Below are 23379 nucleotides of genomic sequence, written 5' to 3' on the forward strand. Positions count from 1 at the left end.
ACCCTGGATGGGAGTATTGGGGATGGTTTCCTTACGATCCACCACTTATCAGCCATTTGACCATAGACAACCCACTTAACATTCGTAGCTTCAATTTTTATATGTATAAGATGATGAGATATCATCTACTTCGCACATTTGCTGTTACATTAGATGAAGTAATATATACACCATTTGTCTCATTCCTGGGGCATTCCTTGGACGGTGCTCACAATACAGCATATATTATAGCATGTTTCTGCAACTGTTAGATATGCATCAAGGTCCCAAAAAATAAAAGCAAATAACCCTCCCAAAAGATTTTCAATACTATTGCCTTGTACTACTTTAAATGGTATATGTTCTAACAAAAGCAAAAATTGGTTAAAGACATTCTTTGTTAAAAGAAAACATATATCTCATTTCCAGAATGGCAGTATAAGGAGATCCAAAGACCCTTTCCCCAGAGAAATAACTATAACTGCTAAAAATTTATTTTAAGAATTCACCGAGTTAGGGGTTAATCTCCAAAATATGTATGGAACTCCTACCACTCAATAGCAAAAAAACCTAATAACTCAATTAAAAAATATACTAAGGACTTGAGTAGACATTTCTTTAAAGAAGACATACAAATGGTCAAGGTATATAAAAAAAAGCTGTGTCACTAAGCATCAGGGAAGTGTAAATCAACACTACAATTAGATATCACCTCACACCTGTCAGGATGGCTATTATCAAAACAACACAAAACAAAACAAAGGCAACAAGTGTTGGTAAGGATGTGAAGAAATTGAAACCCTTGTACACTGTTAATGGGAATGCAAAATGGTGCTTCTGCTGTGGAAAACAGTATGGAGGTTCCTCAAAAAATTAAAAATAGATCTATCATATCATCTAGCAAGCTTACTCCTAATATTTGTCCAAAAGAATTTAAATCAGGATCTTGAAGAGATATTAGCACTCCCATGTTCATTGCAGCACTCTTCACAATAGCTTAGCTGTGGAAACAAGATAAATGCGCATGGGTAGACAAATGAATAAAGAAAATGTGTTATAAATCTACAATGGAATATTACTCAGCCTTAAAAAATAAGCAAATTCTGCAACATAAAAGAACGTGAATGAATCTTGAGGATATTATGCTAAGTGAAATAAATCAGTCACAGAAAGGCAACCATTGCATGTTTCCTCTTATATGAAGTATCTGAAAAGTCAAATTTACAGAATCAAAGAGTGGAATGGTAGTTGCCAGGGGCTCAGGGAGGGAGAAATGGGAATGAGGAGTTACTAATCAACAGGCACAAAGTTTCAGCTTTGCAAGATGAATAAGTTCTACAGATCTGCTGCACAGCATAGTACCTACAGTCAACAATACTGTATTGTACACTTAAATTTGTTAAGAGAATAGATCTCATGTTATATTTTCTTACCATATAAAAAATATTTTTAAAAAATTAGCAGAAAATCATTGTATCTACTATAATAAATAGAATACAGCCATGTGCCACTTAATGATAGAGATATATTCTGAGAAATTATCATTAGGTGATTTTGTCATTGTGTGACCATCACAGAATGTACTTACACAAACCTAGATGGTATAGCCTACTACCCACCTAGGCTATATGGTACTAATCTAATGGGACCACCATCTTATATGCCATCCATCACTGACCAAAATATCATTGCGAAGTGCATGACTGTGTAAGAAAATGTACTTAAATATATTTTAAAAAGCAACAATTTAAAGTATCTGGAAATTGTCCTAGGGAATGTAGTGCTTATTCAAGTATTTATTCAAGAAAATCCACTGTTTTAGTAGAAACAGCAAGAATATGTAGAACTTGAGCCAAAAACTACTCTCTCTGTCTCCCTTTCTGTCTCAGCATGACAGAAACTATACTCTATGTGGGTTTGACCAAGAAGACCAGGCTCCTTCTCCTCGCAGTTTCCAGTCAAGCGCTAGAGCATACTCCAGGAGATGCACGCTGCCAACATTTCTCATCCAATCCAGCTCCATGTTGCAGAGACCAAATTTCAGATGAGAACAGTTAAGAGGTTGGCAGTTCCCTTCCTCCGTGTGACCCCCTCTGGAAGCTCTACCTCAGGCATGGTGAGCTGAGATACTCAATTGCCCTCACGCGAGCCTGCTCAAAGATGGAGGTTTCATATTGAGAGAAGAAAGATCAGAAGAACAGAAACCACTGCCCTTCCCAGAATTCTGCTCGTGAAGATTTTGCCCAATGGGAGAGGCAGGCCATAGGCACAAAGAATTCTGAAGCTCTCCTTAATGTAACTCTGCTTGTAACAGTGTGGTGAACTTCAATTTTGCTCGTATCAGGGTATGGTAAAGTTCAAGCCTAAGGATGCTCTCCAAAACAACATAGATTTTGGTGGTAAGCAATTAAGAGGTTAGTAGGTCCATGAGAACAGCAAGCTAGACTGTAGGTCAGCTAGTTTTCCAGTGAGAAATGAATGAAGAAAAATGAACAGAGCCTTAGAGGAATGAGGGGTACTATTAAACATAAAAACATACGGAAAACGGGAGTACCCAAAGAAGAGAGAAAGAAATAGAAAAAACATTTTAAAAATATAATGGCCCCAAACTCCCTAAATATGCAGAAAAGCGTTAATCTACGCATTCAAAATTTCAATAAACTTTAAATAGGACAAATGCAAAGAAATTAACAGCTGGACATATCATAGTGAAGACATTGAGAGCCAAAGAAAAAGAAAAGAAATCTTGAAAGTAGCAAAAGAAAATCAACTCATCACATATAAAGAAATCCAATAAGACTAAGATCTAACTTCTCATTATAAACAATGGAGGCCACAAAGCTGTGGGATGACATATTCAAAGCAATGAAAGAAAAATAACTGCCAACCAAATATCTTAACTCTACTGACAAAAGCTTTTAAATGTGAAAGCAAAATAAAGACATCCAGAGAGAAACAAAAACTGAGAGAATTCATTGCCAGCAGACCCGTCATACAAGAAATACTAAAAGGAAGTTCTTCAGGCTGAAAGCAAGTGAACTCAGAGAGTAATTCAAATCCACATGAAAAATCAAAGAGTGTGACTAAAGACAATTTTGTAATTATAAAAGACATTATAGATGCATATTTCTTACTTTTCTTCTCTTACCTGATTTAAAAGGCAATTGTATACTACTTAGGCTTAAAATGCATAGAAATGTAATATACTTAAAAACAGCAAAAAAGATGGAAGCAAAGCTGCATTAGAGTAATGAAATGACACCAGATGGTAACTTAAATCCACAGGAACAAATGAAGAGAACCAGATAAATAAAAAGGTTAATATAACATTGTCTATAAATATATACTTGATTTGTTTTCATCTCTCAACTTCTTTAAAAGACATAAAATTATACAAAACATGGGGCTGGCCCGGTGGGGCAGTGGTTAAGTTTCTACATTCCACTTCAGTGGCCCAGGGTTCACCGGTTTGGATCCTGGGTGCAGACATGGCACTGCTTGGCAAGCCATGCTGTGGTAGGTGTCCCACATATAAAGTAGAGGAAGATGGGCACAGATGTTAGCTCAGGGCCAGTCTTCCTCAGCAAAAAGAGGAGGCTTGGCAGCAGATGTTAGTTCAGGGCTAATCTTCCTCAAAAAAAAAAAAAATTATACAAAATAGTGATAAAATATAGTACTTAACACATCTATGTAAATAACACATTTATAACATAAATAGCAAAAAATAGTGAGAAGAAGAAAAAACTGTATAGGAATAATGTCTCTATATCTCACTGGAATCGAATTAGTATAAATCTGAAATTAATTCTGTTAAGTTAATGGTAAGTCCCAGAACAACTACTAAGAAAATAATTTAAAAATGGTATATTGAAAAATTATTAAAGGAATTCAAATTTTACACTAGAAAATAAAGACAATGCAAAAATATCAGTAAATAAAGAATATAGGAACAAAAGACATGAGATATATAGAACAAACAGTAGAAATAGTAGATGTAAATCTAACCATGTTAGTAAGAAAATTAAATTTGAGTAGATTAAACAATAAAATAAAAAGGCAGAGGTTATCAGATTGGATTTAAAAAATACGCATATTACATTGAAAAATGCAGACAGGGTTAAAGGAAAAGGATGGAAAAAGATATATCATGCAATGAACAATTATCATTAAGCTGGAGTAGATATCCTAATATTAGAAAAAAATTAAAACAAAATATATCACTAGAGATAAAGAGGGTTATTTTATAATGATAAAAGGGGTGGTCTATCAGGAAGGTATAATGCAACATCTATAGTTGGATACTCCAGTACTCCACATTTGGAAATCAGTAGAACAACTGGGTAGAGAATAAACAAAGATGTAAACTTGAATTTAGAAAACTTGAACTTCCATATAAACCAATTAGACTTAAAATATATCTATAGGCCACTCTACCCAACAACAGGGGAATGCACACTCTTCTCATGTGCACGTGGAACATTTTCGAGTACAGCTCATATGCAAGACCATAAAATAAGCTTAAATAAATTTAAAAGATTTGAAATCATTCAGGGTATTTTCATCAATCACAATAGAATGAAATTAGAAATTAATAATAGAAAGAAATTCAGGATATTCACAAATATATGGATATTAAACAGCACTCACCTAAATAACCAACAAGTCAAAGAAGAAATCACAAATGATATTAGACAATACTCTGAGCTGAATGAAAATAAAGACACAACATACCAAAACTTATGGGATGCAGCTGAAGCAAGGTTTATAGGAAATTTATAGCTGTAAACACCTGTATTAAAAATGAAAAAAGCTCTCAAAGAAAATATTTAATACTCTATAATTTAAGTACTTTCATAATTTTTAGTATGAAAATTTTGTTCCTTTTACATAGCTCAAATCTCAAATCAATGGCTTTTGTGCTAGCTGGTATCATTGTGAGCAACTGATAGTGTATCCTAGCTCAGTTAGATACAGTGAATACTCAGATGAAAAAGGGGATTCAATATTCTAGAAACTATAATTGTAGGCTAGAGAAATTCTTAATTATAAGAGCATTATTCTTCCTTAGGTGACAAAGAACTAAGGCATCATTAGTACCGTAGGGGTTAGAGACATCTTCAACTACCAATGTTTAATTTTACAGCTGGATTCTTTCCATATCAGGTCATGAGTATCTTACCCAACAATGTTCAGCAAGTTATTGACAGATCCTGAAAGAACTCAAGCTATCTACTGTCTGGTTCTTCAGATCATGTACTCTATCAGTCTATCTTCAAGTTGCTGATTCTTTCTTCAGCCGGTTCAAATCTATTGTTGAACACCTCTACTGGACCTAGTGAAATTTTAATTTCAGTTGCATTTTCAGCACAAGAATTTCCATTTGGTTCTTTTTTATCATTTTTATGTCCTTATTGACGTTCTTTATTTGATGGGACATTGTCATCATAGCTTCCTTTACGTCTTTAAACATGGTTTCTCATAGTTCGTTGAACATATTTATAATAGCTGCTTTGGTGTCTTTGTCTGATAAGTTTGATATCTGTGCTGGGCAGTTTCTGTTGCCTGCTTTATTTTTTTCTGTGTTGGAGTCATAATTTCTTTTTACTTGATGTATCCTAATTTTTTTGTTGAAAATTTTATATTTTATGTAATATACAGTAGCAAGTCTGGATACCAATTGTTTTAGTTTACTAGGGCTACCATAAAAAAATTTCCATAAACTTACTGTCTTAAAACAACAGAAATTTGTTCATTCACAGTTCAGTAGGCCAGATGTCTGAAATCAAGGTGTCAGCAGGCCTATGCTCCATCCAAAGTCTCTGGAGAAGACTTCCTTGCTTTTCCTAGATTCTAGCAACCTCAAATATTCCTCAGTTTGTGGCAGAATAATGCCAAATTCTGCTTTCTCCTTCTGTATCTCTGTGTGTCCTCTCCTCTCCTTATAGGGACACTAGTCATTGGATTTAGGACTCACTCTAATGCAGTATAATCTCATTTTAACTACTTACATCTGCAATGACTTTGTTTTCAAATAAGGTCACTCTGAGTTTCTGAGTAGATATGAAATTTGGCGAGACACTATTCCACCACTATACTAATCCCCTCCTCTGGAATGTTGTTGTTTTTTGATTTTTTAAATTTTCTTAATGACTTGGATGGACTATTCTGGCAAACTCTGTTCGTCTCCTCCACCCACTCCATGTGGTGTGAATTCTCTGATGTCACACCCAGAAGGCACAATCTTGGGCACAAGTACAGTCATCTTTTGATGGTAGTTGTTTTAGCAGGTCTATCTGAATGTCTCTTTCCTAATCTCCCTGTTAGGCCATCTACTTCTGTTGGTATCACATCCAAGTGTTTGGCTCCACTAATTGCTGGTTCAACTATTTTTTATAGGCTTCACTGTTTTTAGAAAAGTTTTAGATTTTACAGCAATTTGAGCAGAAGTTACAAAGATTTCCCATACACTCCCTACTCCCACATGTGCTTAGCATCGCCCATCATCAGCGTCTCCCACCAGAGTGGTACATTCATTATAATTAATGAACCTGAATTGACACATCATCATCCAAAGTCTATAGTTTACATTAGGATTCACTCTTGGTGGTGTACATTCTATGGGTTTCAGCAAATGTGTAATGACTTGTATCCATCATGCTAGTGTCATCAGAGTATTTTCACTGCCTTTAAAAGTCCTCTGTGCACTGCCTATTCATCCCACCGTCTCCCTTAATCCACGGCAACCACTGATCTTTTTACTGTTTTCCTTGTTTTGCCTTTCCCAGAATGTCCTGTAGTTGGAATCATACAGTTAGGAACTGGAACAGAGGTCTGCTGTTAGATCCCAATTCCTATACTCCTTCTGCTAAACTACTTTGTCAGCAGGAGTGGATACCCGAGAAGAGGGAACTTTGTTGAGGGACCTCAGCTTATTAGGAAAGGTTTACTTTGTATTGTGGGTATCAGGACCTACCCATTGTATACGACAGTAGAGTAGATCATTTTTTAACATTCCCCTCTTCCTTAGGCCAAAATTATTTCTGGTTACAAGTATGAAATTAGACAAATTATAATAATGCCCTATAAGTATTTGTTCCACTAAAATGTAAAATAAATATTAATGAAAATAGGAAAGAAGTAATGCATTAATACTTTTTAACATTAATGTATTTTTGAAATGAAAAGGAAAGACTTTAATTTGGATCTGTTATGATGATGAATAATAGCACTGTCATTTCCATTTTTCAGCCTTTTGTAAATTTGTCAATGGTTTTGTCAAAATTAATCTTTATGTATTTGTGTTTCATAGCACAGCTAGACGGCATCGCTCACAGTTGATTGAAGAATACTTATTAATTTTAATTTTGACAAGTTTCTTTCACATGAAGAAATGGCTATTCAAAGGAAGACAAACTCTTAAGGGTACACTTGACAGAGATTTATAAGAATCATGTCTCACAAGAAATTCTGAGAATTGCAGGACTCTTCATAACTTTGTTTCTTTGGGATCAATCCTAGTGACTTTCAAATATCTCTGTCAAAAATTTCCACTAAAATATCTTCACCATAAAATTCATCATAAATTTCCATTATATTTGGTAAAAACTTCTGAAATTTGTTTTCTTCTACTAAAATCAGAGATAATGGCTGGATATAGTGAGTACTGATATTATTTGATCCATTGTTCTATGGCAACTAACTCCAGTTCTGTTTCTTCATCTTTACAGTAATTACTGTGCTTCTTTGTTTTTTCAAAATCTACTGTTTAAATGCAAAAAAGAAATGTTAAAGGATTTTAAATAAAAGATAAAATCATGACTCATAGAAATATAAAACAAACATTTGTCAAGGATTTTATTAATTAATGAATTGTAAGACATTAAAATTGGTTCATAGGAAAATCCAAAGAGCAGACATTCTGTGCCATTTTCCATCTCCATAAAATGGTCTGTAAAATATACCTTTCTTGTAAATACATGGTAGACTTAGATCTGTTTGGATGGGATTCAATGAAGAGCTGAGTCAGGTGTCAACTTCGGCACCAAATGAAACTTGCTCATTTGGGTCATATAATTTGGGAAAGTGTAGTTAGAGCCATTAATCTACTTAAGGAGGACAGATTTAATAACTGGTTATCGGTTATTAAATTTTTTAAACAAATCAATGTATTTTTATTATCTTCTTTTACTTGTCTCTTACCAGTATATGTTAAATAAAAGAGTAGGGCAAGCTTTAATCAAGCAAGTTTCTGAAAAAAAAAAGAAGGGTTATTGGAAGCGTTTTGAAGTTTGAATTAACCCAGAGCAAAACACTTTGGTTTTATACTGAACAATACGTCTCACAAAATTTGTCACTTCCTTTGTTCCAAATATTGTTAGACTCTATTCATTAAATTTAATTTATCTACCTTAATTACCCTCATGGTCTCAACTATTATTCTTAAATAATAAAAGTTTTAAAAGAATATTTTAAAATGCCCTTCCCTTTAACCTTTTTATCTATTGTATTCAGACCTCCTACACATGTGATAATGTTTCCATTTCTCTGCATAATCATTTTGAGAAGAATCGAGCGAGCATGGTGCGAGGCAGCACTGACTCTGAGTCTGTGTGGGGTCCCAAAGCTGCAGAGTGTTGGAGCAGATCCTTGGCACCCTGTCAGTCATTCAGGGAGTTAGGAAGCTGAAGAAAGTTAAAGATCCATCCTTCAATTTAAGGCTAGCATCATTCTTCTCCCCCAAATCTGCTGCTAATGTAGACTATTAACTCCTCTAAAGATCACTTAAAACACTTTTGACGAAGAAAATGAAGGTCGTTAGATATACTGTAGTTAGTAGAACACACCATGATAAAAAGCTTAATAGTTTCTCTAAAGAAAGGAGCAGTTGAAGGAGGATATTTATATGTTTCTAAAACCTGGGCTCATGGTTTGACGACAGGCCTTGCAAGGCTCAGAGCTGGTTAAGTAAGGTATTATATTAGGAGCTGATCGTGAAAACAGTTTCTCACCTCTGAAAGAGGATATGATGCTGGTTTCGGTTTTTTTTTCTCATTTTTTGTTGTGTGTATGCTCTACCTTGACCCAGAATGGGTTTAATGTGGCTTGTATGAGAAAGAAAATGTACATGAATGATAATATAAAGGAAAGTGAAAATAAAATACAAAATCTGGGACATACAGGAAGTCCAGGAGAGAGGTTATGTACAAACCATGTACCACATGGCCCTGGACACTTACCAAGAGTGGATACACATTTCATTCTATGCTTCATAGCATTCCATTTGAAGAGAGAAAGTTTGTTCAGTCTTAAGGTTTGTAATGTCCAAAATATGAAAATACTAATCACATTTTGAAAGAAACGTAAGGTACGCACATAAAAAGCCATACATAATGCAAGGCAGAGATTGCTCAGCAAAATACAAGAATTACAAAGTACTCACAGTAGTTAGGGCAAATAGATTACTCCTGCTTTGATTGCCAGGAAAATATTCTGACAATAAGGAGGCATTTATTTAATGAATATTTACCTAACACTCACTATATTCCAGGCACCCTTCTAAATGTTTTAGAAAAAATAACTTAATCATCAAAATAACATTTTGAGGTAGGTTATATTAACATTACCAGTTTTGCAAGTGAGGAAACTTTAGTCACAGGGAGATGAAGAAATTTGCTAAGTGGCACCATTAAGTGGCCATGACATTCAGGGCTCGACTGGAGAAATGGAACCACTGTGAGCGACAGAGAATAAGGGATTTATTATAAAGATTGAGCCTCACTAAATTACAGGGGCTGCTTAAGTAGTCTTCGTAAGTCTGTTGCCTCTATTTCTGGTTCTGGGCCTGAAATCAGCAATCAGAAAGGAAGGTGGATTTGAAGTGAAGGAAGCAAATACAAGTGGAAATGTGTGTTTCTCTTTTTCACTTCCACCAATCTTGATGGTGCTGGTGACCTGCAGGGTAAGTTGGACCTTCTCCACGTCGCAGTCTTGCTTGACCCAGTGTTTGAAGGAGATGAAGGAAGGCATTAGACAGGAGCTGGAGGAGCTATAGTCCTGGCTATTGCCCCATACAAAGTTGAGTCAAGAAATCAAGCACAGTGTATGTGAGTGACCATAGCTCTTGTCTTACAATGAACTTCGGATTGTAATCAGATACATACAAGGAAGGAGATGTTGGGAATTATAGTTCCAGCATAACCAGGCAGATGCAGTACAAAGCCACAACAATGGCACAGCTGGGATTTGAACCCAGGAAGTCTGGCTCCTAAGTCTATATTCTTAATAACTATGCATTCCCACCTCTATGTTTGGTCTTAAAGATCCATTAAGATGTATCCAGAGCAAGGTCTGGGAGCTATTCTAGATATATGAAACTTATGTACAATTACAAGGTAAATTGCAGGAAGTGACAAAGATCTCTTAGGAATCCAATTTTGCTTTAATGTATTATGAATGAGGGAGAGTATACGAGATGAGCTGGAAAAGCTGAGAGGGTCCAGATGTTTGGTCTCTGACCTCTGGATAATGACAAGTTTTTATTATTCTACAACTACTTTTATTCCTACTAATAGGTTCCAAACAGAGGCTGCAGCCAAATTTGGTGTTATTTTTTTCTTATGGAATGTTGTATCCAAAGTCCTCCATCTTCAGGAAATCAATGCCAATTCCACCGGTTCTAAAGAGGCTATCGATTTTCTTGCAAGTCACCAAAACTTTAGCATTACAGAGTTCGTCAAGAAACATGGTTTTTATCTCAACAACAGCACTTTGTTGGACTGTGACTTTTTTGGAAAGCCATGTGGCCCACAGGTAATGATTTTGATATTTCTTCAAATATCATCAATATAATAAGCTGCTTCATTGTACTGTTTCACACTGAGATAAAATTTACTCTCATGAGGAATCAATCTAAATTTGCTCAAAGATTATATTTCATTAGCTCAGCCTTATAATATCAGAGGTGTGAAATGAGGCATTTTTCCTTTTCAAGTAGTTATATAAGAAAAGACAGAAAATACAAACCTTTGAATATCTTTCTTGCAGGATAATCCTTCCAAAAGAAAAGCTATTTTAACACAACAGGATATTTTGTGTATTTTTTGATGTTTTCCATTCATCAATAAACAGTATATCCCAAGATAGCATTTTTATTATCATTAAGCAGCCAAAATTCTAGTTCTTTGCTTGTGGTATCACATTAGAGGCTACAGAGGATAAGAGGGGCCCAGTATTTGACTATGAAAATTATATATATTTCTCTCATCACTCACAACATCCTGCTTTCATTGTTTATAAAATTAATCCACATTTAAAATAAAGTGTTGGATATATCTGAATCTATTGGTGAAGGAATATGTATTCACCTTGACCTGCTATTTCTTGTCTGAGGAGTTTTTCAGCATATGTGGTTAGGGATTCCAAGTAAACTTCACGAATTCATAGATCTGCGATACAATTCCTTAACATTTTGGTAGCCTCTCTTAGTGCACAGTAAACAGAAAAGAAAAGCCTGAGAGACATGTGACAGAGACGAAGCCCTACTCTAAACTCTTAATTTAGAAAAGATTTTTTATGTCACTTTTTATTGACCTATATATTTAAACTCATCACCAAGAAATTCTGTATTAGATATGAATTTTTCAGTTGCAAATTACAGACACTCAACTTCGGTAAGCTAAAGAGTAAAAGAAATGAATTCGTTCAATTAACGGGGAACTCTAAGAGTAGGACTGGCTCTGAAGCCAGTAGCTCAACCTGAGCCAAAGCTCAACCAAGGAACTCTGAGACCATTATTAATTTTCTGTTTCTCTTTCCATCTCATGACTCAGGTTGGCTTCTTTCTGTATGAGTTCTCCCTACACGGAGCCAACAGGGCTGCTGAGAACCCTAGCCTCTCATTATCACTGGTTAATACTCCAGTATCCACTTAAAAATCCCATGGAAGACTCTGATTAGCTCTACTTGGGACACACATCAATTTCTGAACCAATCACTGAGGAGAGGGAGTAGGGTATTAAGATTGGCCCAGTTTATGTCACATGCACCTCCGTAGTGTGGGTGGTTGGAAGAGAAGGGATAAAGGAGCAAAGTAACGTGACTGGCTGCCCAACGGTGACCATGCAGGGTGGGAAAGGAGTGGCTGCGCAAAGAGAGGATGCTGAGAGAGTTCCCCATACGTAAAAATATATGTTTCCATGAAGCCTTAGTAAGTATAAAATAAATTACTTTTAAAATACTTTAAAAACATGCTTATTTGTACCTTAAAATGTCTCAGTTAGATGATCACATACAAATTGACAAATGCTTATTACAAAAAAATGAAAACTATCATTGAATACAAACCAGAACCACCAGATTTTCTATTCTTTCTGCTATTTATGCATTCTCATTTAGACATCTGTGATTAAAACAAAAAAGTTATAGCAATTTGAACTTCAAAAGTGATTAAAACACCCAACTGATTGTGTTTTATTTGGTTCCTTTTCATACTGGAGGATTTTGCGCATATCTTCACTGAATATGGAAATTGTTTCACTTTTAATCATGGTGAAAATATACAAGCAAAGAACAAAGTGAGTGTCTCTGGAAGAGGCTTAAACTTGCTCTTCAATGTCAATCAGGTATTGAATTTTCTTAAATTTAGACAGGATTCAAGACAAACCAGAATGGGCAGGGTTTTCAAAAGATTTGATTAAAATATTTTGTCCTGTCAAATTGTTCCCTGGCTTTCATGAAGAGAATAAATACAGAAGGCCGTTCATATGTTAGACAGCATCACAGAATGTTAATGTGATTTCCTGTGTTTTGTTTTATTTTTATGATTTAACGTCAATACAGCAACAGAATATAGTGGCAAAGAGGTCAAACTTCAAATTCCACAAATTGGGTATTATTTCGGTTTTTGTCAATTTAGCCTAGAATCTCATGGATGCAACTACTGACTTAGAGATTAAAAAGACAAAATTTAGAGGCATAACCTGGATATTTTTAGCTATCCTACTGACTAACATTATTGTGACTTTGGAAATGTTCATGCCACAAAATGAGGAAACTGGAGGTTTCTAAATCACAATGTATATAGTTAATTTAAGATGACTTTATGTATTTTAAAAATAATTTTTAGATAGATTTTCATGTAAATAAGGCAATATGTTTTAGAAAGAAGCCATACATACACATTTGATAAACCATAGACTCTATAGTCTGAAAAGGTGATTAAAAAAATAAGTGCTGTGTAAAGAACATTGTGTAAAAAGACTTTGCCTAAGACTAGCTTTTGTAAATTTGTAACTAGTCCAAAAAGTCTGTATTTACGTCTGGGAGGAAGATGTTGAGACACCTAAGAAGTGCAAGGGTTGTACCTTCAAGGGTATCTGGTATAGCTCCCACCCGAGGTTAATTCTCATGTCTGTCTTGCACAACTGTTTCTAATATTACACATTTGGAGAGATTCGTCTCAATTATTGTCGTTTTATAAATGAAGATTCTGAAATGCTGATGAATTAAGTATCCAAAACCACACAATCAATGGCAAAATTGAGAAATAAACCTACTCTCCCCAAAGTCTATCAAACTATTCCACCTCCCAATCCAGCTGACTGAGGCCATGGATATTTCGAAGAATTTCTCTTCAGATGTGTTCCAATATAGCACTGCACAGTGCACTGCTTGTCCCCATGCTTGCATATGTATTCTATAAATATTTTCGAATCATTCAAGTATTAGCCATATGGTCAGCTCAAATATTATATTATGAATTTTACAACCTAGAATTTCCCAAATATTTTTAGAATACAATTAACACCTTCAAATTCAATGCAACATTTCATAAGTAAATGGCACTTAAATATTTCTCCAGACTAACCAGTTAAGTATTTCTTAGAGTCATAATAAATCCAGGAGAAACAGGGTCTTGAGTTACAAGTGGAATATTAAGGATGTTTATTAAATGTAATTACATATGCAGTGGACCCATTCACGGAAAAATTCATCATATTCTGAGTCCATTCCTTCTCCTTATAGCCTGAAATGACAACTAATAACGAAATCACCAGAAGTTTAGTCTTAACTGTCTTCATCTGACATAGATTTATGGAAGAAGAGCGCTGGTGTTAAATAAATAGTGCTTAAGTCTTTACTGTTCTGGGAAAATGAATTTGAATTTTAAATAAGGCTGGAGATTTTAATTGCAAAGAGGAGAAAAGGGCCAAACGATTTTCTAAAACAAGTGAAGCAAAGAGAACAGCCAAGGAGGAAGCAACTAGAAGGTAAGGAGAGAGCCAGATGAAATCGACTGATTAACAGTCATAACACGTACTACGGCCTTCGTGTAAGGCGCAGTGATCTCCAGAAAACTGCCAAGGCCTTCAAATGTGATTCAACCGTGGCAAGTATGTCTTAGGTGTTTAATTTTCACAGCATTTATATAAAAAGGGATTGAATACTGATATGAAATATTTGACTTTAAGTAAGTCAAGTGCTGTCATGAGATGAAATGAAATCTTAAACGTGCAGAATTATCTTTTTGTAATTTGGTAAAAATGGGATTTTTGTTACAGGCGAAATTCACTGATGACCCAGCCCTTGGTTTTGTTGATGCTGGGGTCATCTTTGTCATCCATTCACCAAAGAAGGTGCCACAGTTTGATGGTTTAGGCTTGTTGTCCCCTGTGGGAATGCATGCACGGGTAGCAATCCGCCAAGTGAAGGTAAATATTGGCAAAATGTAGAGTGAGGGAATTCGGTGGGGTAGTAAATGGATTTATACGTAAATAATACTTTTCACTAGAAACTTCTTTCTCCCATGCCCTTAGAACATCCCGGGCATTCCGCAGTTTCATTTCAGATTCTTCTCCTTTACTAGGATGCATATATTTAGTAAAAACAGTGAATTCACACATACAATGTAACTGAAAGTTGGCAAGCCTAGCAAATCCAAGGTAACTTTAAGTGCCTTAGAGTTGGGAAGTGTCAACAAGTATGAGGAGACACAATTGTATGTTTTCTCTACGGGATGTTCCAGAGAGGGGAAAAATAAGTGGGGAGAGTAGGAATCTTGGAATTAGACGTGTCTGGCAGACTTCCATTTGCCAGCCACTTGCTCTGCAATTTTCTTAGTTAGCTTGCTAAGTTCCCATCTCCTCTCTGCACTGAGGGAGAGGGATAATATTTCTTTTTCATAGTTATTATGACGTTTAAGTGAAATAATATAAAGAAAGCACTTATCATATTGCCTGGCACATAATCGTTGCTCAATAAAGAGTCTTTTTTGGTGATTTTAGTTGCTGTTTTGTGAGTGGGCTGATTGATATGCTAACACGTTTCCATAAATCATATTATTTTTCCTCAGATCAGTTAATTTTCAGAGCACTTTGTCTGATTTTATTGATTCACTACAGGTACAGAGCATTGGGACATATATTAAAGGACCACTATAACAGAGATTTTCAGAGATTTTCAGGTCAATAGAGTAGGCAAAATAAGCAAGTGTAGTCAACTAAAAAAAAAAAAAAAGAATCCAAGAGCTCTCAGAGAAAAGTAAAATCATCTACCAGCCTCTCTTTTGGGGGTAGATTGACTCAGATAAATCTCCTGAACCCAGCGTTTATTTTATCTTAAGAGAGTTCATCAAGAATACCCTTGGGGAGAATGCAACCCTAACATGAAGCTGCAGAATTTTAGTACCTACAGCACGTCTGGTTGCTTGAAGGAATGCAAAGCACAGCACATAGAAAAGCAATGTGGATGTTTACCTTTTCTTCTTCCTGGTAAATAAAGAATGACAGCTTTCCCCTCATTTAGTTATATTTACTTAATTTGAAACATAGGAAATCAGAATATCATAAAATTGTTTTCCATTCCTATCAAATTCCCCGTAGGAAAGTCAACCACTAGACAAACACAATCTCGACTGATAGATATCAAATCATGGAATCATGTCAGAGATTTCTGGAAAGGAAAATAAAACTGTGTTCTCAGGGCTAGTCCCCAATTCTTATTTTCAAAATGTAAAATTGCGTGCTCTCAAATATCTAAACCTGTTCATCGTGGTTTTCTAATTTGAAACAAAAATTAGACCATCTATACAAATCTGACTATGTAGATTTCATTATTTGGAAATTCTTTGCTTTGTGGCTAGAAATGAGACTCCAGGCTCCCTTTCCACACAACTCGAATCATTTCCAGAGCCGGGGGTAGCTGAGACAAACATGAAAGGAGGCAGCACAGCAGGGTGGGTAAAAGCCGGACGCTGACCCAGGCTGCTCGTCTCAGCTCCACAATTTCTCGTCTATGTGGCCTTGGACTTAACCTCTCTGTACCTCCTGTGGAACGGGGAGAATAGTGTACTACCTTATGGGGTTGTCACCAGGATGAAAGGAGCAAGTGGTTTAAAAAGTGCCTGGGGCCGGCCCATGGCGGAGTGGTTCAAGTTCCCTGTGCTCGCTCTCGGGTGGCCTGGGTTCATGGGCACAGTTCCCTAGAGTGGACCTACTCCACTCATCAGCCGTGCTGCGCAGGCATCCCCCATACAAAATAGACGAAGATTAGCAATAGATGTTAGCTCAGGATGAACCTTCCTCACCACAAAAAAAAAAGTACCTGGGGCAAAATACGTAAAATATTTTCTAAGTGTTGGATATTTTTATTCAGATTTCCTTCATTCCCTCTTCTCCAGCATATTTATAAAGAAATGTAGAGTGTATTAAAGGCAAACCAGTTTGGCTGTGTAAATTTGCCACTATGGTCCCTTGCACACAACACTACACTACCTTTCACACATAGATATACTAATGCTACCTCTGCCTTTATAACAACTCTCTCTACTTGGCAAACTATGTCTCAGGAATTTTGAGAATCATCACTTTTTTCTTTCTAGAATTCTGATTATTGGTCTCTGGCCCCTCCAAAGCTGCCATTCTGTAAAGCTACTATCTCTGGGTCTGATTTGTCCTTCCTCATTATCTTTCCAAAGTTACTGGAAAAAAGTCTGAATTGATAGATGGAAAATAATGTTTATAATTTAAAAATGTATTACTTCTTACAACTGAATAACTAATATGGACCAGAAACCAGGTAAGATGAAATATAAAAGACAAACCATGACATGTGCATGAATTTCAGGCTGGAAGTGCCTTCAGGATCATGTCTTACTTGGTTTGATACTCACATATCCCTCTAAGTCTGCTCAGAGGTGAGGAAAGTGAGATCTGGAGACACTAAGGGAAGGAGCTAAAGTGCCTCCACTAACAATTTTACAGAGGCAATCCCCCAAATCAGCTTTGCAGATAGGAACTCTTTCCAAAATTTTATTGTTCTTTGTAATGGGAAAAATATCATTGCACCAAGTAAGGCACGCTTTAGAAAAGACAGGCTGTTTGTTCATTTAACGTTGGAGGAGGATTTTTTTTTCTTTTTTTGCTTCTTTCAGTCGCTTCACAAAGAGCATTCCCTCCTAGTTAGCCAAACTTTTCCACAAATTGTAAAGGGACATTCTCTTTTGGTTATTTTCAGGACCATTGACTAAACATTGAGGCAAATCCCAGGATCCCATGGGTTATAGCAACAGACCAATACTGTATTAAGGTGCAGAGGCTAATGCTTTCGAATCAGCCTGGGATTAACACCAGCTCTGTTAAATATTGATCCTAAATTTGTCTGAAGGTCCATAGCTAGTGCTTAACGAATCTTGGTGCTTACCTGCCCCATCCTACTGTTAGAAAGGGCAGCCCACCAGGTGTGTGAGGGTGTGAATATATCTATGTGTTTAAAGCAATGGATAGAGAGAGGAGGATAGAAAGTGAACAGAATGAGCCGAGGCCTCCCAAACTGCTCCAGCAAGCCACTTTCTGAGCCTCAATTTCTTCATTTGTAAAATGACGATTCCCACATCACAGGATTAGGGTAGGAACAAATGAGGTGATAAATATGAAAGTAATTTTAAATTTCAAAAGATAACAACATTTTAAAATTGTTATTACCACTTAAAAGATTTTAGAATGATATAGACAGATATAAATAAACAAAAACATTATTATTCTTCCTCCTAACGTATATTTTCATTGGGGAATAGCATGTTTTCATACGGTTTTTGCAAAAGAATAAATGTACAGACAGATGGATGATTGTAATAAAGGTATTTTTGTGAGTGTGTCACATTTCATTCATGTAAAATCTCTATATTTACACTTATTATTTTTAAGGAAATGGGACAGAGTGTAACCTACAAAAGTTTTACAACTGTGTTTCTCCTACACTTGGTAAGTGGCTTAATTTATTTCCTTATTTTCAGGATTTATATGAAAGTTGCTCAAAGTAATACAAGACATTAAACCATATTATGGAGAGTCCAGAAATGAAACAGAATAGAGACTATAAGAGGAAGTTTTTCAATGTTTTTAAAATTAAGAACAGTAGCTTACATAGACATAGACAGTAAAACAAAAACTCCTTTAATTTCAAGATGCATCTGAATTAAACATATGCAGTGACAAAGTAACAGCAAGAAAGGTCTGGGTTTTATTTCTAAATTTTTATGTTTTTTAAAAAAAACTTTTATACATTTTTTACAATCAAAATAGCTTTGTTGTTTTTTCGTATACATAAAGCATGCTTGTGATTAGTTCAAACATCACAGAATAGAAAAGAATCATTGGAAAGTCAGCAGAAGTTTCATCACTTTGAGAGTTACTGTCATGATTTAGGTGGCCATCCTTTCATTCATTCGTTTCATTATACATATACTATATATAAATACAGATATAAAATTTTTACAGAAATAGAATCACAGTCATACATGCTATATTTACTGGGGACACTTCTTAAACAGCATTTTTTTTGCTTACTTATCTCTTGTCTTAACCCCCAACCAACGTTAGCAATCTAGTATATTCTACAATCATTTTCTCCACATATATAGCTTCATAGTCATGACTTTAAGTCACCTATTGTTATTAAAATGGCATCACATTATATACCCTTCTATGAAACTTGCTTTTCTAACCCATTCTGGAACTATCTCCAGGACAGCAGGAGTAGATTTAACAGTTTCTTTATAATGGTTGTAAAATATTTCATGGTCTGGGTATGGGTAGAAGAGATCTTATATTTTTTTAATAGCTTACAAGCTGAATACAGGCATACCTTGTTTTATTGTGCTTCACTTTATTGCATTTCACAGAAATTGCGTCTTTTACAAATTGAAGGTTTGTGGCAACCTTGAGTCAAGCAAGACTATCAGTGCCATCTTTCCAACAACATTTGCATTTTTTAGCAGTAAAGTATTTTTAAATGAAGATATGTACATCGTTTTTTTTCGACATAATGCTATTGCACACTTAATAGACATCCAGTATACTGTAAACAAACGTGTGTGCACTGAGAAACCGAAAAAATTCACGTAAATCGCTTTATTGCGATACTCTCTTTATTGCAGTGGTCTGGAACCAAACCCACAATATCTCTGAGGTATGCCTTGTGCAGAGGTCTCATTACTGACCATTGGAGTTGCAGTTATGTTGCCGAATTTCTTGTGGTTTTCTATCCTTGATGGGGGCTGGGGGGAGCTTGGGGAAGTGAATCATGCATGCAGTTCTTCAAGGACTGTTGTGGGATAAGGGGTCAGAAGTGTGTTTGTTGTGGGTGTGTGTATGGGAATGTGTAAGTGTGTGAGTGTGTGAATATAAAAGAGTGTATGTGTGTGAGTGTACACGTATGTGTGAGTATAAGGCAAGTGTGGTGTTTATTGCCAGTAGTCTTAAAGAACTAAGGGATGTGTGCTGAAGTCACGCCCTGAGAAGTAGCAAAGTTAGTCTGGAAAACAAGCCCAAAGTTAGTCATTATTAGTGGGTCTTGGTGAACAAAGGGTCACAAGAGCAAAGAGTTTCAGGAACAAAATCGTGGGGAAAGCAAGAACCAGAATATCTACCCAGAGTGAGGAGCGCTGAGATCAGACACTGGGAGATGGTCCAAAGGAAAGCTGGAAGCACATGTCACCTCCTGCAGGGACTTCTCCAGGACGCATTTGCATGGAGAGCCCGGTTGCTCTACAGGGGCCAAGAGAGAACAGGGGACAGGACCTAGGAGGCTGATTTAGAAGTCCCTGGGGTCCAGGGAAATAAAACGCTCTAAACTTCCAGCAGCATGTTTCACACCTTTATAAACTGAGATAACCCCAAGGATACGTTTAGTTTAAACTTGAGTCATTGGCTTTCAGGATTACATTTAAAAGTTCCTCTCAAAGTGACACAAGGTCACACGAACAACTTTGCATCTTTCTTCTGCCCAAATGTCTGATAGTTTTTGGAAATAGGCCCAGAGACTCTCTGGAAAGAATTTCTTATTTCCAACAAAGATCTGAATCCAGTGACTCAATGAATGCAGCATAGCAACTATGTTTTATATTCTGTCTCCTTTGCTGTACTTATACTAAAATAGAAATAAAATATAATCACCACTTGTTAAGAAAGTAGTGATAGAACTTGTTAACCACTTTTTTTAGCCCTGAAAGCAAAATGATAAAATTTTAAAGAGCTCTGTCCTTCCCACTGTGAAATAGTCCTCTTGTCTGAGTCTCCTGTCCTGCTTTTCGTTCCAGACCACATTGAAGTTCAGGGACTGTGTACAATGGGGACACATAATTCTAGCTGCCCTGTTCCCTGTGAAGAGACAGGATACCCTGCTACTATTTCTTATTCCACTTTTCCAAGTCTAAAATCTTTGAAATATCTTTCCAAGAAGTTGAATCGAAGCCCGAAATATATCAGGTAATCTTTTTAGTCGTGTAAATTCTTTGTAATTAATGTGAATATTGTCTTTACTCAAAACTTTTGAAGACTCAGGAAATAAAATTCTGATCAAAGGAAGCAAGGGCTTACGTCACTGAATTAACAATGAAAGCCTAGAGTTTAAAAAGTAGATAAAATCACCTCTTTCGATCCCTTAATTGAATTGTGTGAAAAGTAGAATGAGGCCTGCTTGACAATTTGCTCACAATCTTACCTTTATTGGCCTAACTGGGGAGAACAATAATGCTGACTAATATCTGTTAATGCTTTAAAATATGACAATTCCTTACTCGCACAGTATATAGTTTGAGTGTCCTAACAACTGTATAAGGTAGATCGAGCACAAGTTATTATTCTTATTTTACAGATGAGGGAACTGAAGCACACTGTATTTCAAGTAACTGTCCTATGAACATAGTCAGAGGCACAGAGAGAACTCATGCGCAAGACCCATGACTCTGGTCTCCATGTGTTAACCAGGGAGACATACAATTCCAATTCTGATTAACTGAGGGTTAGATTAGGTCTCTTTCTGCTTCACCGTACTGCACAAATCAAACTTCTAAAGAGTTCTCTCTTTTGAAATCAGGGAGCAACCTTAGCATTTCTCTTTGTTTTTGATTCATGTTTTCAAGCGAAGGATCTGAAACAGCAGTACATAATATAAATATCTTGACTAATTAAAAGCTGATTTACTTTGGAACAACCAAGTAGGTAACTTTGAAAGCAGGTTTTGATTCCAGGGTTAGCTTGGTGTTTATTTTAATGAAGCGAAAAAATGCTCTCCGCATATAAATGCCTAGATAATAAAATGATCTTTACAAATCAAGAAGAAAAAGGATTTTCATCCAGAAAGGGTTGCTAGGGTATGATTTCAAACACTTAGCAGATAAAAAAATGGAAAGCTAGAAAATTTGCAATCATAGCTTTGTTAACACTTCTGTCTCCAGTGCAGACATCAATTTGGATTCCATTTTAATATGCGAAGCTGATTGACTTATAATATTATTCCTGTTCTACTTAAATATGACTGAGAAGAACACTCTGTGTGACTTTGACTAAAAGGGAACTCCTGAGTTTTATAATTATTTAATATGCAGAGAATGTAGGCATGATTTTGGAGACATATTGGCAAATGAGAAAAGAAACCCATGTATAAAATAAGATGACTGTGGAGAGCATTGGTTGTTTTGGTAAAGCTTATATTTTTATAAATAGCTCTCCAATTAATCTTCTCACGCAATCGATTTGTAGGGACTTTACATGGTTGTAAATCGTAGAGGCCGTTACCGGAAGGACTAAGGCGAATAGCTGAATGAATGCCGCTGGGCTCAGGGGTGTCCAAATCCTGGCTAGAGCCGGGGGTTAGAAGGCGCACATACAATTAAGCAACTGGTTTGTGCACATGTGCCAGAAATCAAAGAGAAGTCAATCAGAAAACACAAACGCAGTTTGTCAGGAGAGCAGATGTGAAAACCTGCTAGCAGTCAGATTTAAAACAAAGAAACCCCTAACTTAATTATCAAGCTTGTATTTGTTTCTTCCTGGGGTGCAAACCAACCCCAGACTATGACCAATGCAGGGCCTCATGTGGCAGCTGCTGAATCCCCTGATGAAGATGATAAGAAGCTTAGCTTGCTAGAAGCAGGCAGTGTGGAGGTGAAGATAGGGGTCAATTGTGGTTGAATTGAGGTCGATTTCACTAGTAAAACAAGTGGATTTTTTTTTAAGGTATGCTTTTTGGTGAAGAAGATTGGCCCTGAGCTATCATCTGCTGCCAGCCTTCTTTTTTTTCCCTCCCCAAAGTCCCAGTGCATAGTTGTATCTTCTAGTTGTAAGTCCTTCTGGTTTCTCTGTGTGGGACACTGCCACAGCATGGCTTGATGAGCAGTGCGTAGGTCCACACTTAGGATCCGAACTGGCCAACCCTAGGCCACCAAAGTGGAGCGCATGAACTGAACCACTTGGCCATGGGGCCAGCCCCACAAATAAATTTTTTAAATTGTTGTTTTAATTTAATAAATGTTCAAGTAAAAGTTGGATAAATTGTTGGCTTTCGGCAAAACCAGTTCATTCCCCTAATGCAATACTCATACTCAAGCACCTGGAAGCATTTCCTTAGTCTTTTGTACATGTAATAAACACAATTTTTCTTTGATCTCCTTACCCTTATTAAAATCTAGATTTTATTTAATAATCATGCCTCTCCTGATACAAACAAATATTCTTGGCCCTAAATCCTGAACAATGGCCACTATTAGCCTGAGGCACAGATTCAGTGAGACTCAAATTACTGGGCAAGTCACCTGCCTCAGAGAAGTTGAGTAAATATGACAGTATTTTTGTGAAGGATGAATTTATCTTCTCTCAAAAACAGATGGATAATGCTTGGAAATGGTTATGAGTTTTGTGCTTTGGAAGTTAAACAGTATTATCAGCGCTCACGTAAATTAGATGCACAATGGAGGATAAAATGATTGCAATATTATTAAAATTTCTGGACTTCCAAGACAACTTTAGTATTTCCTTCACTTTGGCAACTGTTTTATTATTTGTAAATATTGCTCTATTCCCTGATTATTTACTTAAACACAATACATTCTCCTGTTACCCAGCG

General features: G+C 36.1%; 1 protein-coding gene across 1 annotated transcript in view; it reads left to right on the forward strand.

The window, feature by feature from the left end:
* ASIC5 (acid sensing ion channel subunit family member 5) overlaps positions 1-23379 on the forward strand; it is a 38952-nt gene that overhangs the window by 9152 nt on the left and 6421 nt on the right. The window contains exons 6-11 of the mRNA XM_070257505.1: positions 10551-10788; positions 12474-12599; positions 14538-14687; positions 15599-15746; positions 18180-18236; positions 20573-20741. Coding sequence (XP_070113606.1) covers positions 10551-10788; positions 12474-12599; positions 14538-14687; positions 15599-15746; positions 18180-18236; positions 20573-20741 — 888 coding nt within the window. The remainder of the gene's footprint in view (positions 1-10550; positions 10789-12473; positions 12600-14537; positions 14688-15598; positions 15747-18179; positions 18237-20572; positions 20742-23379) is intronic.

This window comes from Equus caballus, chromosome 2 (genome assembly GCF_041296265.1).
Source record: "Equus caballus isolate H_3958 breed thoroughbred chromosome 2, TB-T2T, whole genome shotgun sequence".
NCBI classification, from domain to species: Eukaryota; Metazoa; Chordata; class Mammalia; order Perissodactyla; family Equidae; genus Equus; species Equus caballus.